Genomic DNA, 18,487 nt, shown 5'->3' on the forward strand with positions numbered 1-18,487 from the left:
ACATGTTCTGGGCTTGTCCCCGAATAGCCAGATTTTGGACGCAAGTGTGTTGTCATGTGTCAGAAATGTGGAGGGTTACATGGCGGAAAAAGCCTCAGCTACTATTCCATAAATTTCACTTGGTACAAAGACCACCTATAGGGTTACGCCCGTTTCTCAAAAAAGCGGTTTTATTGGGTAAGAAGGTTATCTTACAATTATGGATAACGCCAGACTCACCAACCCTGTCTCAATGGCGAGCGAGAATGATTTTTTTGTGCTCTTTGGAACGAAGAGCGGTGGGCGATCTGGCCTCACCCAGAGGAGAGTCTTTCTGCCACACATGGGCCCCTTTTTGGGACTCATTAACAGAGGTGGCTAGAAGTAGGATTTTGAATTCTTAAAGGTTGAATGGAGGTGGTTTCCATGGCGTGGTAACAGAGGGAAATGATGTAAGAGAAAAAGTAAAAATTAATGAGGTGCTTGTCTAAAATCCTCGAAGCCCTAAAGATTCAGAAATTTTAAAAGGAAATGACCTCTGGAAGCTAACTGACATGGCCTGATTTGGCAGCACGGGCAGGTTTTGTAACTCAGACATAAGTTTTGTGCGTGATAGCTCCATAAGCGGCTAAGCTAGATAGTGACTCTTTGCCTCCGTATCCATAATTGTTCTTTAGAAACGGGAGGGATGGGAGGGAGGGGAGGGGAGGGGGGAGGATGGGGGGGAAAAGGGAGATCCAAAGTAAAGAGAAAACTGGCGAAACTGTTGGAGGCTATTAATTGTATGTTTTGTAGTTAATACTCTTAAAATGTATTTTGACTATAGCCATACAAACTGTACTATTTTGTCTTTTAATAAACACATTTAAACATAAATGTACTCATTCTGCCACTCCCCAGTATCTCAACACACTCGTCCTTCCCTACACCCCTTCCCGTGCACTCCGTTCCCTGGATAAATCCTTCTTATCTGTTCCCTTCTCCGCTACTGCCAACTCCAGACTTCGCTCCTTCTGTCTTGCTGCGCCCTATGCCTGGAATAGACTTCCCGAGCCCCTAAGTCTTGCCCCATCCTTGACCATCTTTAAATATAGATTGAAAGCCCACCTTTTGACTCGTAACCACTTGTATCCACACGCTACCACCTACCCTCCTCTTTCCTCTACACATTAATTGATTTGTTTGCTTTATTTTTTGTCTACTAGACTGTAAGCTCTTTGAGCAGGGACTGTCTTTCTTCTATGTTTTTGCAGCGCTGTGTACGCTTTGTAGCGCTATAGAAATGCTAAATAGTAGTAGTAGTAATACTGCTGTGATGGAGCTGGGTATGACATTTGAGGTTGGCATAGAAGCTGGAAAAAATGTATTTTAATTATTTTTTTTGGGTGGGAGGGGGTTGGTGACCACTGGGGGAGTAAGGGGAGGTTATTCCTGATTCCCTTCGGTGGTCATCTGGTCAGTTCGGGCACCTATTCGAGGCTTGGTTGTGAATAAAAAGGAACCAAGTCGGCCAAATGCTCGTCAGGGACGCCCTTCTTTTTTCCATTATCGGCCGAGGACGCTCATCTCTTAACCACGCCCCCGTACCGCCTTTGGTACACTGCCGACATGCCCCGTTGAACTTTGGTTGTCCCTGCGACGGAAAGCAGTTGAGGACGACCAAAATCAGCTTTCGATTATGCCAATTTGGGCGCCCTTAGGAGAAGGATGCCCATCTCCCAATTTGTGTTGGAAGATGGGCACCCTTCTCCTTCGAAAATAAGCTGGACAGTAACATAGTAAATGACGACAGATAAAGACCTGTACGGTCCATCCAGTCTGCCCAACAAGATGAACTCATTATACATGATATGCAATACTTTACATGTATACCTGAGTTTCATTCATCCTTGCCTTTTTCAGGGCACAGACCGTAGAAGTCTGTCCACACTGTTCTTGTACTAAAATTTCTGAAGTTAATGTCAAAGCCCCTTAAAATTTACACTCCAACTCATACATATCTATTCAGTCACGATCAGGGCACAGAACATAGAAGTCTGCCCAGCACTGGTTTTGCTTGCCAACTACCAGCGTCACCACCCAATCTCCGCTAAGATTCTGTGGATCCATTCCTTCTAAACAGCATTCTTTTGTGTCTATCCCACACACATTTGAATTCCATTACCTTTTTCATCTCCACCACTTCCTGTGGGAGGGCATTCCATGTATCCACCACCCTCTTCGTGAAAAAATACTTCAAGACGTTACTCCTGAGTCTGGCCCCCTTCAACCTCAATTCGTGTCCTCTAGTTCTACCACCTTCACGTCTCCAGAAAAGGTTTGTTTGCAGATTAATAGAACAGGGTGTATTTCACTTTCCATACATCCTTGTCCATCCCATTTTGTCTCCTGATTTTTGTCATCATGACATTTTGTCCATGCCGTTTTCTCCAATGATATTTTGTCATCATGACTTCTGTCTGTGCCATTTTATCTGACAACACTTTATTATGGAACTGGTAGCAAGCAGAGGAGGAGCAAAGCAGCTGCATGTTGAGCCCTGCAATCCTCTTTTACCCAGCAGTATCGATCAACAGTCTGCACTAGGGTAGCAGAGGAGAAGAATGTAATGAAGATACATACCTGTAGCAGGTATTCTCAGAGGACAGCAGGCTAATTATTCTCACAATTGGGTCGTTGTCCGCGATGGCACAGGAGACCAGCAAAATCTTGAGAGCAAACGAAGAAGTCTCTTGAACGCTCCGTCGCGCGGGATGAGCACACCGCGCATGCATGAACGGCTTCCCGCCCACAACATGAGCATGAGTCCCTCAGTTTCATAAAAAAGCAAACCAGAAAACTAGAACAACTCCAAGGGGAGGAGGTGGGTATGTGAGAATAATCAGCCTGCTGTCCTCGGAGAATACCTGCTACAGGTATGTATCTTCATTTTCTCCGAGGACAAGCAGGCTATTCTCACGATTGGGGTATCCCTAGCCCCCAGGCTCACTCAAACCAACAAAGAAAGGTCAATTGGGCCTCGAAACGGCGCGGACATAACATAGATTGACCTAAAAAGAAACAACTAAGTGAGAGTGCAGCCTGGAACAGAACATAAATGGGCCTAGGAGGGTGGAGTTGGATTCTAAACCCTGAACAGATTCTGCAGCACCGACTGCCCAAACCGACTGTCGCGTTGGGTATCCTGCTGAAGGCAGTAGTGAGATGTGAATGTGTGGACTGATGACCACGTTTCAGCCTTGCAAATCTCTTCAATGGAGGCTGACTTTAAGTGAGCCACCGACGCAGCCATGGCTCTAACATTATGAGCCGTGACATGGCCCTCCAGAGTCAGCCCAGCTTGGGCATAAGTGAAGGAAATGCAATCTGCTAGCCAATTAGAGATTGTGTGATTTCCGATGGCGACTCCCCTCCTGTTAGGGTCAAAAGAAACAAACAACAGGGCGGACTGTCTATAGGGCTTTGTCCGCTCCACGTAAAAAGACAATGCTCTCTTACAGTCCAAGGTGTGCAACTTGTCCTTACCAGGGCGGGTGTGTGGATGGGGAAAAAATGTTGGCAAGACAATTGAATGGTTCAGATGGAACTCCGACACCACCTTCGGCAAGAACGTAGGACTACTCTGTTATGATGAAACTTGATATAAGGTGCATGCACTACCAGGGCTTGGAGCTCACTCACTCTACAAGCTGAAGTAACAGCCACCAAGAAAATGACCTTTCAGGTCAAGTACTTCAGATGGCAGGAATTCAGTGGCTCAAAAGGAGCTTTCATCAGCTGGGTGAGAACAACATTGAGATCCCATGACACTGGTGGAGGTTTAACTGGGGGCTTTGACAAAAGCAAACCTCTCATGAAGCGAACAACTAAAGGCTGTCCAGAGATAGGCTTACCCTCTACACGTTGATGATAAGAACTAATTGCACTAAGGCGAACCCTTACGGAGTTTGTCTTGAGACCAGACTCTGTTAAGTGTAGAAGGTATTCAAGCAGGGTCCGTGTAGGACAAGAAGAAGGATCTAGGGCCTTGCTGTCACACCAGACGGCAAACCTCCTCCATTTGAAAGAATAACACCTTTTCATGGAATCTTTCCTGGAAGCAAGCAAGACTCGGGAGACACCTTCTGAAAGACCCAAGGAGGCAATTTCTAAGCTCTCAACATCCAGGCCGTGAGAGCCAGAGACTGGAGGTTGGGATGTAGAAGTAACCCCTCGTTCTGGGTGATGAGGGTCGGAAAACACTCCAATCTCCATGATTCTTTGAAGGACAACTCCAGAAAAAGAGGGAACCAGATCTGACGGGACCAAAAAGGTGCAGTCAGAATCATAGTTCCACAGTCTTGCTTGAGTTTCAGTAAAGTCTTCCCTACTAGAGGTATGGGAGGATATGCATACAGAAGGCCTGTCCCCCAATGTAGGAGAAAAGTATCTGACGCTAGTCTGTCGTGAGCCTGAAGTCTGGAACAGAACTGAGGGACTTTGTGATTGATCTGAGTGGCAAAAAGATCCACCGAGGAGGTGCCCCACGCTCGGAAGATCTTGCAGACAACATCCATGTACAGTGACCACTCGTGAGGTTGCATGATCCTACTCAACCTGTCGGCCAGACAGTTGTTTACGCCTGCCAGATATGTGGTCTGGAGAAACATGCCGTGGTGGTGCGCCCAAAGCCACATTCGGACGGCTTCCTGACACAGAGGGCGAGATCCGGTGCCCCCCTGCTTGTTGGTGTAGTACATAGCAACCTGATTGTCTGTCTGAATCAGAATGATTTGATTGGACAGCCGATAGATTGATCTGAAGATCCTTTTCCTGAAAGGACCAAGTTCCTTGAGTGTGAAGCCCATCTACATGAGTTCCCCACCCCAGGAGGGATGCATCCGTCGTCAGCACTTTCTGCGGCTGAGAAATTTGGAATGGACATCCCAAGGTCAGATTGGATCGAATTGTCCACCACTGAAGGGAACTGCAAAAGTTGGTGGAGAGATGAATCACATCCTCTAGATCCCCCGTGGCCTGGCACCACTGAGAAGCTAGGGTCCATTGAGCTGATCTCATAAGTAGACGTGCCATGGGAGTCACATGGACTGTGGAAGGCATGTGCCCTAAGAATCTCAACATCTGCTGAGCTGTGATCTGTTGAGACGCTTGAGCCAAGGATACTAGGGCCAGGAGATTGTCTGCCCTTGCCTGGGGGAGATAAGCTCAAGACGTCCGTGTGTCCAACAGCTCCAATGAACTCCAATTTCTGAACCGGGACAAGGTAGGACTTGGGATAATTGATTATGAACCTCAGTAGCTCTAGCACCTGAATAGTCATCCGCATGGACTGTAAAGCGCCTGCCTCAGAGGTGCTCTTCACTAGCCAATCATCGAGATAAGGGAAGACATGCAATTCCAGTCTGCACAGTGATGCTGCGACAACGGCCAGGCACTTTGTGAAGACCCTGGGCGCAGACATGAGGCCAAAGGGCAGTACACAGTACTGAAAATGCCGAGTTCCCAACCGAAATTGAAGATACTTCCTGTGAGCTGAGAGTATCGAGATGTGGGTATAGGCATCCTTTGTCCAGAGAGCACAGCCAATTGTTTTCCTGTATCTTGGGAAGAAGGGTGCCCAGGGAAACCATCCTGAACTTTTCTCGGACTAGGAATTTGTTCAGGGCCCTTAGGTCTAGGATGGGTCGCATCCCCCCTGTTTTCTTTTGCACAAGGAAGTACCTGGAATAGAATCCCAGCCCTTCTTCCCCTGGTGGAACGGGTTTGACCGCCTTAGCCTTGAGAAGGGCGGAGAGTTCCTCTGCAAGTACCTGATTGTGCTGGGAGCTGAAGGACTGAGCTCCCGGTGGGCAATTTGGAGGTATGGATTCCAGATTGAGAGTGTATCCTAACCAGACAATTTGAAGAACCCAACTGTCGGAGGTTATGAGAGGCCACCTTTGGTGAAAAAATTTTAACCTCCTCCCGACCAGCAAGTCGTCCGGCATGGACACCTTTTCTGAGGCTATGCTGAACTGGAGCCACTCAAAAACCCGTCCCTTGCTTTTGCTGGGGAGTCGCAGGGGCCTTAGTCGCACGCCGTTGACGAGGACAAGCGCGCTGGGACTGAGCCTGAACAAGCTGCCGAGAAGCAGGAGTGTATCTAAGCCACTCTGGTGGATCCTCTTCTACTTCTATCCCTCTGCCTGTCGGCGTACCTCAGAGTTCTGTTCTTGGTCCCCTCCTCTTTTCTATCTACACTTCTTCCCTTGGTTCATTAATCTCATCCCATGGCTTTTCCTACCATCTCTATGCTGATGACTCCCAAATCTACCTTTCTACCCCTGATATCTCACCTTGCATCCAAACCAAAGTTTCAGCGTGCTTGTCTGACATTGCTGCCTGGATGTCTCAACGCCACCTGAAATTAAATATGACCAAAACCGAGCTTCTCATTTTCCCCCCCAAACCCAACTCCCCGCTCCCCCCGTTTTCTATTTCTGTTGATGGCTCTCTCATTCTCCCTGTCTCCTCAGCTCGAAACCTTGGGGTCATCTTTGACTCTTCTCTCTCCTTCTCTGCTCATATCCAGCAGACCGCCAAGACCTGTCGTTTCTTTCTTTACAACATCCGTAAAATCCGCCCCTTTCTTTCCGAGCACTCTACCAAAACCCTCATCCACACCCTTGTCACCTCTCGTTTAGACTACTGCAATCTGCTTCTTGCTGGCCTCCCACTTAGTCACCTCTCCCCTCTCCAGTCGGTTCAAAACTCTGCTGCCCGTCTCATCTTCCGCCAGGGTCGCTTTACTCATACTACCCCTCTCCTCAAGACCCTTCACTGGCTCCCTATCCGTTTTCGCATCCTGTTCAAACTTCTTCTACTAACCTATAAATGTATTCACTCTGCTGCTCCCCAGTATCTCTCCACACTCGTCCTTCCCTACACCCCTTCCCGTGCACTCCGCTCCATGGATAAATCCTTTTTATCTGTTCCCTTCTCCACTACTGCCAACTCCAGACTTCGCGCCTCTGTCTCGCTGCACCCTACGCCTGGAATAAACTTCCTGAGCCCCTATGTCTTGCCCCATCCTTGGCCACCTTTAAATCTAGACTGAAAGCCCACCTCTTTAACATTGCTTTTGACTCGTAACCACTTGTAACCACTCGCCTCCACATACCCTCCTCTCTTCCTTCCCGTTCACATTAATTGATTTGATTTGCTTACTTTATTTATTTTTTGTCTATTAGATTGTAAGCTCTTTGAGCAGGGACTGTCTTTCTTCTATGTTTGTGCAGCGCTGCGTATGCCTTGTAGCGCTATAGAAATGCTAAATAGTAGTAGTAGTAGTATAGGAATAGGGAGCACTCCTCCTCCCTCCAAAAAACCTCCTAGATGAGGAGGTGGTAGCAGAAGACGCCCGGCAGGAGAAAATCCATAGCATCATGGTGCTTCTTGATCTGATCAACTGTGTCCTCTACTTTTTCTCCAAAAAGATTATCCCCCCGGCAAGGAACATCCGCCATTTGCTGCTGGGTCTTATGATCCAGGTCAGAGACGCACAGCCATGAGAGTCTGCGCATCACTATACCTTGAGCAGCTACTCAGGATACCACATCAAAAATGTTGTAAGTACCCCGGGCCAGGAATTTATGACACGCCTTCTGCTGCCTGAGCACCTGGTGAAAAGGTTTGGCAAGCTCCAGAGGAAGTGCTTCGACCAAACTAGACAGTTGTCTCACCGAGTTCCGCAAGTGGATGCTTGTGTAGAGCTGGTATGTTTGGATCCTGGCTGCGAGTATAGCGGCCTGATATGTTTTTCTCCCAAAAGAATCCAAGGTCCTAGACTCTCTGCCTGGGGGTGCCGAGGCAGTCTCTAGTACTCTTGGCTCTTCTGAGAGCAGAGTCCACCACCATGGAATTGTGAGGTAGCTGGGCCTTCACCATTACTGGTTGTCCATGGACTCTGTACCGGGACTCAGCTTTCTTGAGGACCACTGGATTAGATAGAGGGAATGACCAGTTTCGCATAAGAACTTCCCTGAGTGTGTTATGCAAGGGGGCCGTTGCAACCTCTGTGGTCGGAGAAGGATAGTCCAAGACCTCGAGCATCTCGGCCCTGGGCTCATCCACAACCTCCACAGGGAATGGAATGTCCTTAGACATTTCCCGAAGGAGGAAAAAGAAAGACTGTCATGTGGAGACAATCTTCCTTCAATCGGCGGAGTAGGATCAGAGGGGACCCCATATGACTCTTCCTCCGAAAAGTATCTGGGATCTTCCTCTTCCTCCCACGAGCGCTCATCATCGGTGTCAGACAAAAACTCTCTAAGAGCAGCCCAAACCTGAGCCTTTCTGGACATCAAGGAACGACAACCTGGAGGGGGATGTCGAAAAGTCGACCCCTGCCTGGACTGCGGCGAAGCTTCCTCCGCCGATGTCGAATCGACCCGGGTGGTGGCCAACGCCGATGTCGCAAGTGGCACCGAGGACGGGGACCTCCCCACAGGTGAAGGCCCAGATGCTGCTTCCACAGTCGATGCAGGAGGCGCAAGCACCCCTGACACCAACGCAGACTGGTGCAGCAATCCCTCCAGAAGAAGGGCCCTGAGGCGCTCGTCGAGAGCCTCCATTGGAAAAGGCTGCGGGACCGGTGTAGGAGCCAGTGGCAGAATATGAGGGGGCTCAAGAGCCGGTACCAAGCTGCCCGAAGACCGACGCATCAGCACCTCCTGTATAGAGGTGAGCGGTCCTCTCAGTGCTGATGCTTCTCGGGTGCCGAATCCCTCTGCTCCCCGGAGCTCTCGGTACCGTATCTGGAAGGAGAATGATGACGGTGCTTCTTAGCCTTTGCTCGACGCCCGTCATCGAGACTCTTCGGTACCGAACAGGAGGATGTGGAATCCTCACGCCTCCTCAGGGCCGGGTCCGACGAAGGTCGGTCCCAGGGTGCCTGCATAGCAGTAGGCCTCGAGACAGGTGGAGACCCACTCGATGCCTCGCTGCTCCCAGCACGATGTGGTCGTTCGGCAGCCATTACCTGTGCTCTCAATGTCGATGCTTCCCTCGACGTCGCCGACTTCGGTACCGATGTTGATGCCGACGTCGAAGGACCAGACCGATCAGCAAAAAGTATTTCATGCTGAGCCTCCCGAGACACTTGGGTCCGCTTTTTCATTAAAGAGCACAGCTTACAAGCAGCTGGCAAATGTTCGGGCCCAAGGCACTGGAGACACCACACGTGGGGGTCGGTACCCGAGATGGTCCGGTTGCACCAAGTACAACACTTGAAGCCGCTGGGTGTCCTCTATGACATGGACGGAAAAACAGCGGCTGCGAAATTAAAAGACGCGATTGTGCCAATAAAAAAGGCACAAAAAAGAGAAAAAAGGGAAAAGTAACCCCGACCGCGCGGCCAAAAGAGGGCCGCAATGAAAAGAAAGAAAACTTACAACAGGGGGTAAAACTAAGAGAATAAGGGACTAAATACAAAAACAAATTTTTTTTTTTTAAGTTTATTGGAAACTAAGCAAAAACAAAGAATGATGAAAAGAAAAAACTCACGCGAGATCCCCTGGCCGAAGGCAACAGCGAAGCAGAAAAAAACTCCGTGTTACCAGCGTCACGGAAAAAAAGCAACTGATGGACTCACGCTCGTGTTGCGGGCGGGAAGCCGTTCGCGCATGCACGGAGCACTCTGCCTACGCAATGGAGCATTGTCGAGACTTCTTCGTTTGCTCTCAATATTTTGCCGGTCTCCTGGGCCGTTGCGGACGACAACCCAATCGTGAGAATAGTCAGCCTACTTGTCCTCGAAGAAAGCCCAATATGCAACCGATCTCCTCCTCCTGCCACGAACAGCAAAGGGGCTGGGGGATTTGAGAACAAGGCTATCACTTCTGCCTCCATGTACGGAATTCTGCAAAGGCAAGGAATTCTGCACAAATTCTGCATTGCGCAGTTGCACAGAATTCACCCTGGAGTAAATATAGACTCCCAGTCAACATGTCAGCCTTTTTTTTTTTTATTGTTTTTGTAAATTGCTTAGCTGTTGTTAATGATAGCTGGTATATGAAGAATAAGATGAACTTGAACTAGATTCAAATGTACTAAACATTTTCCCCAGACACACAAAAATGTGAGAAAACCTTTAGTATATCTAACCTGTAATCTTCCTGTGCTCAAACTCACACTGTAAACTGTTAAAGGACAGGCAAAACCATTCAATGGCAGATGTCAAGCAATTTAGTAATGATAATTTATTTTATCAATGAATGTTTCAAGACGTTAAATACCATATGGCAGAAATGACTCCCAAATACCTGGAAGCTCTTCCATGCTACTGACAGGGTTGAAATAGTTCTTAAGTGCACTGTAACTGTTCATTGCCACACTCAGGTAGAACTCTGGCAAAAAGGCAAAGAGTGAACCAGTCCTGTCGCCATGTTCAATGGTCCGTATGCAAACCCGCAGCAGCCAGTAAATGTCCTGCATCTTCTCCTATAAAAGAAATATGTATCTGTGTCCACAACTATGCCATGATGCAAACTCTGCTGCAGCAATACCCTGCTCTCCTCTTACCTTGGAGTAAATAGTGACATTGATCCAGGCTAGGCGACGGCTTAGGTGGTTCAGTTTCTCTGAAAAAACCTTCTGGCTTTTCAGCAGCTCTTCCTGGATGTCTTTCCTCTGAAGAGGTCAAAGACACAATAGGTTCAATGGAGTTTCAGACATGTCACGGACATCACATATTGGCTAAGACAAGGAAGCTTTCAATAAACCTACTCTCCCTGCTTGCCATTCTTAAAAAGGACATGGGAAATGATTATAGTCCATTGATTCCTAACTTGATCCAATCAAGTTTTCAGGAGTGCCACGATGAATGAAAAAAACACATTTGATTGCACTGGATTCTCCAATATATACAATTTATCTCATGCATATTCATTATGGATATTCTAAAAACCAGACTGGTTAGATGTGCCATTTGGGAAAACACTGTTCTACCTTGAATGGGATTTGTAGGGCGTTTTCCTCCTCTGACTGTGAGAAGGCAGTTAACTGAAATATAGATGGACTATCTTTAGTCCATTAGCAAAAAGCTTGTGAAAGATGTTCCAATACAGTCATGTTGCTTTTAATTAACCTCTGAGAATATTTCCACAAATTAGGGCTGCATATTTAACGGATTAATAACACGATTGACATGTTAAATGTTTAACATGCGCTAAAAAATTTTAAAGCATGTTAACGTCTCACTTCCTCACCCATTGCTCCCTTTGTGGGCTTACCTGGGCTACAGACACCTGCTGCTGTGCTCCTAAGGTTGCCATGGAAGGTGAAGCCATGCACCTGCGACCTGGAAGTAACCGCAGAAGTATGAGTCTGCGGCACTTCGGGTCCGGGGCAAGGCTGGAGAGACTCTAGGCAACAGCACTGGGGGCCCGTTGGAGTGAAAGGCTTCTGAACTGTGTTCTCTCTCTCCTTATACTTGCTCCTCTCAGCCCTCCAACTTTGCCTTCAGTGCTTTAGCACTGAAGGCATATTGCTTCTTTCAGCCACCTGAAACCTCTGTAGCATCCTGCCTCTTCTGACAGAGTTTCCTGTTTCTGGACGGGATGCTACAGAGAAAGGCTTCGGGCAGCTGAAAGGAGCAGCATGCCTTCAATGCTGCAGCGCTGAAAGCAAGTCGGGGGGCTGAGAGAAGCAGGTATAAGGAGAGAGAGAATGCAGACCATGGGGGTGGGGGAAGGGTACAGGAGCAAAAGATTTGGAAGAAAGAGGGACAGAGAGAGATAGAATGGGGACCACGGGGGGGGGGGGGGGGGGTTAGGAGCACAGGGAGAGAGAGAGTGAGGGAGAGACAGAAGTGTTTGAGAGGGACAGATGCTGGAAATAGGTGATGGAAAAACAAGGGAGATGGTGATCATGGAGTGCAGTAGAGGGAAGAGACTGTGCTCTTTGGAGGGGAAGGGGAAGGGGAAGAGGAAGGGTGAGGGAGAGGTGTCTGTGGAGAGGAAGAGGAGAAAAGAGGGTAGAGGAAGGGAAGGGGAGAGAAATGAAGGTGCCCATGAAGGGGAGAAGAAGGAAAGGGGAGAGAAAAGATAGTGCCTGTGAAAGAGAGGGGAAGGGAAGAGGATAGAAGTGAGACAGGAAGAGATGGCTCCCATGGAGGGAAAAGGAAGGGGAGACAAGAGACAGCTTACAATCAATAAAGGTGTCAGTGGATTTGGTGAAAAGTAGACAGGAGAGACAGCCAAGCAGCTCTTACCCTCTTGGGACATCGAACAATCTTCTCCTCTGTATCTTTCAGTGCCATGGCATACTCATTCACATCATCTGAGACACCCACCATCTGAAATGAAACAGAACAAGAATCCCTTCCCTTACTATTGCCATATTCACTTGTGTGGACATCATGCATTTATATGGAAAAAAAATTCACAAGTGGCACAATCATCCTCTTCTCCTGGTTCAATGATCTGATGCTCTGATGCTAAGATCACCCACTCATGACACAGTTGAACACCTCTTTCCCCAGTGCTGTAACTGTCCTGCAGAGCTGCCCCCTACCTGTAGCATGATCAAATGACATCTCCTCCACATTAAAAGTGACTGGCTGCAGTGGAGAATGACTAAGGAGCCTACTCCTTCATGCACAATCAATATGCGCCAACCCTTTTATCATCTGTCCTTATAGTCTGTCTAGTCTAGGTGCAATCAATGGCCCCTTTGGATCCCCAGCTAATTCCTGTGCTCTGTAGTTGATGATCATATAAGTTAAGGCCCTTCAAACAGAACTCTTCACACTCTTTCAAATGCTAGCAGTTTCAGGATACCAACCTACATTATTCTAAAAACAACTCAGGCCAATTTATGCTACATCCTTTCTTCCTCTCCCAGGCCTCAAGTAAGACACCTCGTCTTTCCAAGTAAGCCTCCTTAACATCTGTTCCATACAGTCTATGCTTCACTTAATACATGACTTAATTCTGAATCAGAACCTTCTGCATCTATATATTATGGAAACTTGGTTAAGAAAAGATTAGGCTTAAGCTTTGAAACAAGGCTGCCCCCCGCCTCCCCCCCCCCAACTAAGAACATAAGAAAAGCCATTCTGAGTCAGACTGAGATCCATCAAACCCATCATTTTGTCTCCAATAGTAGCCAGTAGAAATCGAATGTACTGGGCAGATTGCAGGTTACTACAAAAGGGTGCTGTCCTCAGTGAATATTACATAATCAAGTTCTTTGTACAACACCACATAAAATGCATGTTGTGGATCTCACGTCTTCCAATTTATGTTGGTCATGCAAACGAGATAAGGGAACTTTGGCACATACATATTGTTGTCCAAATGCTACAAATTTGGAAAGAAGTATGGCAAATTATAACAAATATTTTTTCATTGGAAATTGATAGTTCTTTTGAAATACTTGTTTTCAAACCTAATGTGCTACTGGGCTTTTTGGGGGAAGGGAGGGGGGAACCACAAAAGTGAAACATTTAGCTATTTTACTCTCTACAGTATATAAACCCATCCTCAAATGCTGGAAAATTCCTCCCCTCCTGTGGAGTTCTGTTTTACAATGCCAGCGATTTTTAAATCCAGTTCTTTAACAGGCAGTATTATCAAATATCTTTACTGGAACCCTCACATCAAAATGATATCCACTTCAACAGGTCCAGATTTACTCCTCACTTTAACCACACATATATATCAAAATACTTTTAAGAATTAATTAATTAGTATCTCTTGCCTCAGTAGTGTATAATTGTCCCACAATGATTTTTATGGCAATCCCCATAGCACTAACTTCTTCATCGGCTTACGTATTTCTTTTATAAATATACTAGTAAGAAATGCCCGTTACTGGCAAAAATGAAACGGGCGCTAGCAGGGTAATCCCCCCCCCTCCCTCCCGAGTTGCAGACACCCCCTCCGTGCCTCCGTTCCGAGTTGCACACCTCTCCTCTTCGTCCCTTCGTCCCTGTGACGTGGTTGCGAGGGCCACCCCACCCTCAACGTCATCGCGTTTTGACGCGAGGGCCGCCCCGCCCTCAACATCATCGCGTTTTGACGCGAGGGCGGAGCTACAGTGACTGGAGCCTGCAGGCCAAACCGGATATCTCGGGCGCCTCAAGTTTCCGGCTTGAGGCTTCAAAGTGCCTTTTATATATATAGATTATATATATATAGATATTAAGTACTTATCTTCAAAATGTTTTCGGACTGGGGGCATTATGCTGTCCGACACGCTTTTTACACAGAGTGGTGCTGATTGGAAAAAAAGCAATCCTGCTTAACTGGCGAGAGAGCGAGGCTCCTTCTATTGGGGTCTGGAGGACACACATGATCGAACTATTGAAACTGGAGAGGTGCGGAGTTACAGATTTATCCTCGGCAGAGGGCAAGAACCTGGAAAGAACCTGGGCGAAGTTTTTAAATGGCAGCTAAAACTAATCTAGGGAATGATCTGCATGTTCAAAAAGTATTTTGAAAGACCTGATTTTATAGATGTGGGGAATAATCTATATATATCTCACAATAACCTCCCAAACATCCACTCTTTTTCGATTTATTTATATATACATATTTTTTCAGAAAACCCACATTAAAGAAACTTTTTATAGAAATATATATATGGGGATCATCAGAATCTTCATTAGCAGTCCCTTCCGGGCACAGCGTCCCATATTTTAGGGCGCCATGTAACTCTTCATAGATCTACCCACTTCATATTTTTTCTGAAAAAATATGTATATATAAATAAATCGAAAAAGAGTGGATGTTTGGGAGGTTATTGTGAGATATATGTTCAAAAAGTATGGCTATCCCCCTCTTCCATCCAGCATCCGTTCGCTTGCTAGCCACATTTCCATTTAGCAAAAATAGTGTGGCAATCCAGATACCAAGAACTTAGGCAAATGGAGGACAAACACAGAATCATAACTAAGTGAAATGCTTGGCAATGTGCAACAGAAGTGCCATCTCACAGCTCCAGGAGGAATATTTATTCACTGTCTCACACTGCTGAAAATGGAGAGAACAATGAGAGACTAGGTATGGATCTGGGAAAGATTCCTGCTCACTGTCTGAAACAGCTAATAAGAGAGAGCACGAGGAAGGGAGAAAATGAAACACCCTAAAATAATTTGTTGTCCGGAGAGAAGGTGTGAGGACAGAATGAGGATAAGTCCCTGATATAGCTCTGGAATGGTTATGTGCTCACCTTCCCAAGCTGCTGATGGACACTAAGGTTGTACATCAAGATGATTCCATCCAGGATTTCCAGCAGTGAATTCTCTGTGATTGGATGTAGTGGCTCTTCTGCCGGCCTTCCAAGTAACAGACCTTCATTTCCTTGACTTCCTTCAACTGCACACACAAAAGACTGTCAGATGAATTCAAAGATTTTCTAGGTTCAGTTGTACCACAAGTAGAGAGAAACAAAAGCATAATAAAAGACAGACTAGCCATCATATTGCAAATATCATCAATAATGCAATACTCCCTGTGAAAGTTTTTATCCCCCTTCTCATACCATTGACAGGTTACAACAGAATGGATCTTGACTACGATGCCACTATAAGCATGAGAAGCACAAGTCTATCGACAATATGCACAAAGGTGCGGTGGCGAGTCAGTGACATTGAACTACTGGCCTGGACCATCTGACTAGGCACGAGCTTGGACTTTTTTTTTTTTATCTTTCTTCAATAAGAGGCAGGGTGCGACACCTTTGTATTGGTCTGGTATGATTGTAACGGGGGACGCGGGGGAGATGTTAGATGTGACAGATCCTATGGGGGAACGCTAATCTTTGGGATGGGGGGGTGGATTGGGGGGGAGGAGTGGGTTGGAAGGACTTGGGGAATGGGGGTTGCAGAGTCAGAAGGTGATCAAAAACGTGTGGTTGGATCTGTGGATGTGGTGGCTGAAGGGAGTTAAGATGTCGCATGATTATGTTTGGGACTGTGAAAACTCCGAGGCATTGCTCTGGGAGGGGCACTGGCTGGGATGCCCCTTCTGGTTTCAAAGATTGGGAGCAATACTTGTAAAAGCCTTGTTTGAAATTTTGCCATGGTGAAACTGGTGACTTGGAATGTTTGTGTGTGTGTGTGTGGGGGGGGGGGGGGGGGGTGGATAAATTCGCCCATAAAGAGGACAAAAATCTTACAACACTTACACAGGCACAAAACTGACATTCCCCTGGTACAAGAGATGCATCTGAATGCTTTGGAGCACACTAAGCTCAAAACTTGGTGGGTGGGGGATTGTGTAGCAGTGGCAGCCCAGGAGAGGAGAGGCAGGATTGCTATTTTGATTCGGAAGGGAATAGCGGAGAAAGCACATGCATTAGCAGTAGATCCAGCAGGATGATATGCATTAGCAGAAGTAGTTGTCAATCATCATGCTTTTCTCATCTGCAACTTATATGCCCCGAACCAGTATGATAAAAAATTATATCAAACAGTGATCAATCTCCTTCTACAGTATAAATATGATTCCATAGTGGGGGGGGGGGGGGGGGGGGGGGAGGGACTTCAATGCAGTATGGGACCCTACGGTAGATAAGTCTAAGCCGGGAGAACCCACGTCCTACCATACTAACAAAGGTTTGCTTCAGCTCAGCCACTTGCTGGATCTTGATGTATGGAGGAAGCTGCATCCCTCCGATAGACTTTACCCATCTTTCTCGGGTGCACTCCACCCAGGCTCGAATAGACTATCTATTATTATCAAAGAGGGAGTTCCTTCACTTACCAACCTATTTAATAAGATTGTAGACATGGAGTCTATGCCCTCGTCATTGGATATGGAACAAATAATCATCTTGCTTAAGGCAGGAAGAGATCCCAAACAACTGGAATCTTATTGCCCTCTATCTATCTTGAATTACGAAGCCAAGCTGTTTGCGAAAATAATGGCTGGCAGATTGGCTCGTATTCTGCCCAATATCCTTCGTGAATCGCTGGTGGGCTTTGTCAAGGGTCGTTCCGTTGCTAAGAATCTTCGGAAAATACTGGCCACTTTGGAGTATAGATGGTGAGAGGACTTTCAGTCCGTGCTTATACGTTTTGATGCAGAGGCGGCCTTTGACCGGGTGCACTGGGATTTTCTTTTTGCCTCTTTGACAGCATATGGTTTTTAAGGACATTTTCTTTCGATAATCAAGGCGTTATACTCTCCACTCTGGGCATACTCTCCACTCTGGGAGGGAATCCCAGATTTTTCCCATGCTCAGAGGGACTAGGCAGGGTTGCCCTCTTCCTCCCCTTCTTTTTGCGTTGTCGTTAGATCCTCTTCTCCGGGATATTGTAGCGAACCCGGGTATTCGGGGTGTTCAGATTGGTCCCTCTTGTTTCAAGATGGCGGCTTTTGCCGATGATCTCCTTTTCCACCTTACGAACCCAAGGAAATCCCTTGTAGCATTATTAGAAACTCTTCAGGAATATGGGGTTTCGTCTTAATCTGGAGAAATCAGAAGCCCTACCGTCATCACTGCCATTACAAAATTCTTGGGTCCGGACTTTCCCTTACGTTGGGTGGCTGGCTCCTTTAAATATTTGAGTATTTGACTGCAATGGATATTAGGACAACATACCATCTTAACATTGCAGCCCTCATGGAGGATACTTGGAGGCACCTAGAGTGCTGGAGAGAGACCTCCCTCTATCCTTGTTGGGAAGGGTAAGCCTTTTGAAAATGGTCCAGTTCCTCCGATGGCTCTATGTTCTTCAGATCTTACCTTTGAGGCTTTTACAGAAGGATTTAATGCTGCTGAAATTTTTAGGTGAGCCTCGTGTTACCAATGCTTTATATACAGAGGACACTGTCATTCCTGCTATCTCCAGATTTTGGAAAAGGGTATCTATTTTATGTCCTAATTTCTGCTGTAAACTAGGTTGATCCAAATGTAGAATATAATGTTTGACCTGCGCATATGCGAAGCGGTCTCCCCATGCACTTCCTACTTTACCTTGTAGCTCTTCATAATTTTGAAGGCCCCCATCCCGTCTGAGCAAGTGTTCCACCTTTGTAATTCCACGCTTCTCCCACCGTAGAAATGTGGTATTGCTTTGCCCAGGTTCAAAATTCGGGTTGCCTCTAAGGGCTAGGAGCTCCGATACCGTTGGCTGTCCCCCCATATTTTTAACCAACCTCTGCCATGCCACACGCATCGGCTGCAGTAGCGTACAGTGCTTGAATTGGAGGGGGATCTGATCATTTTCTAGGTGTAGCATAGTGAGAGCATCATAAGGGGCAAAATAAGCTCGTTCAGTCTCCAAAGACGTGAATACACTAGTCTGGCCCACCCAATCTCCCTCATGTCTCAATAAACATGCCTGATTGTATAAGGCTATGTCCGGTAATCCCAGTCCTCCCTCCCCTCAACCGTCCAACATCATTTTAATCTGAATTTTAGGATTCTTATTTGCCCAGCAGAACTTACTAAAAGCCCCTTGGAGCCGTGTTAGATCCTTCTGCAGCAAGCGAAGAGGGAGTGTCTGTAGAAGATACAG

At 46.8% G+C, this 18,487-nt stretch overlaps 1 protein-coding gene across 3 annotated transcripts in view; it reads right to left on the reverse strand.

Moving 5' to 3' along the window:
• RNF123 (ring finger protein 123) overlaps positions 1-18,487 on the reverse strand; it is a 594,888-nt gene that overhangs the window by 219,006 nt on the left and 357,395 nt on the right. For all 3 annotated transcript variants that reach the window (XM_030205297.1, XM_030205296.1, XM_030205298.1), the window contains exons 24-27: positions 15,193-15,338; positions 12,230-12,313; positions 10,540-10,647; positions 10,281-10,458 (exon numbers count right to left, since the gene is read on the reverse strand). In XM_030205297.1, the coding sequence (XP_030061157.1) occupies positions 10,281-10,458; positions 10,540-10,647; positions 12,230-12,313; positions 15,193-15,338 (516 nt within the window). The remainder of the gene's footprint in view (positions 1-10,280; positions 10,459-10,539; positions 10,648-12,229; positions 12,314-15,192; positions 15,339-18,487) is intronic.

Source organism: Microcaecilia unicolor, chromosome 6, assembly GCF_901765095.1.
Source record: "Microcaecilia unicolor chromosome 6, aMicUni1.1, whole genome shotgun sequence".
Lineage (NCBI taxonomy): Eukaryota > Metazoa > Chordata > Amphibia > Gymnophiona > Siphonopidae > Microcaecilia > Microcaecilia unicolor.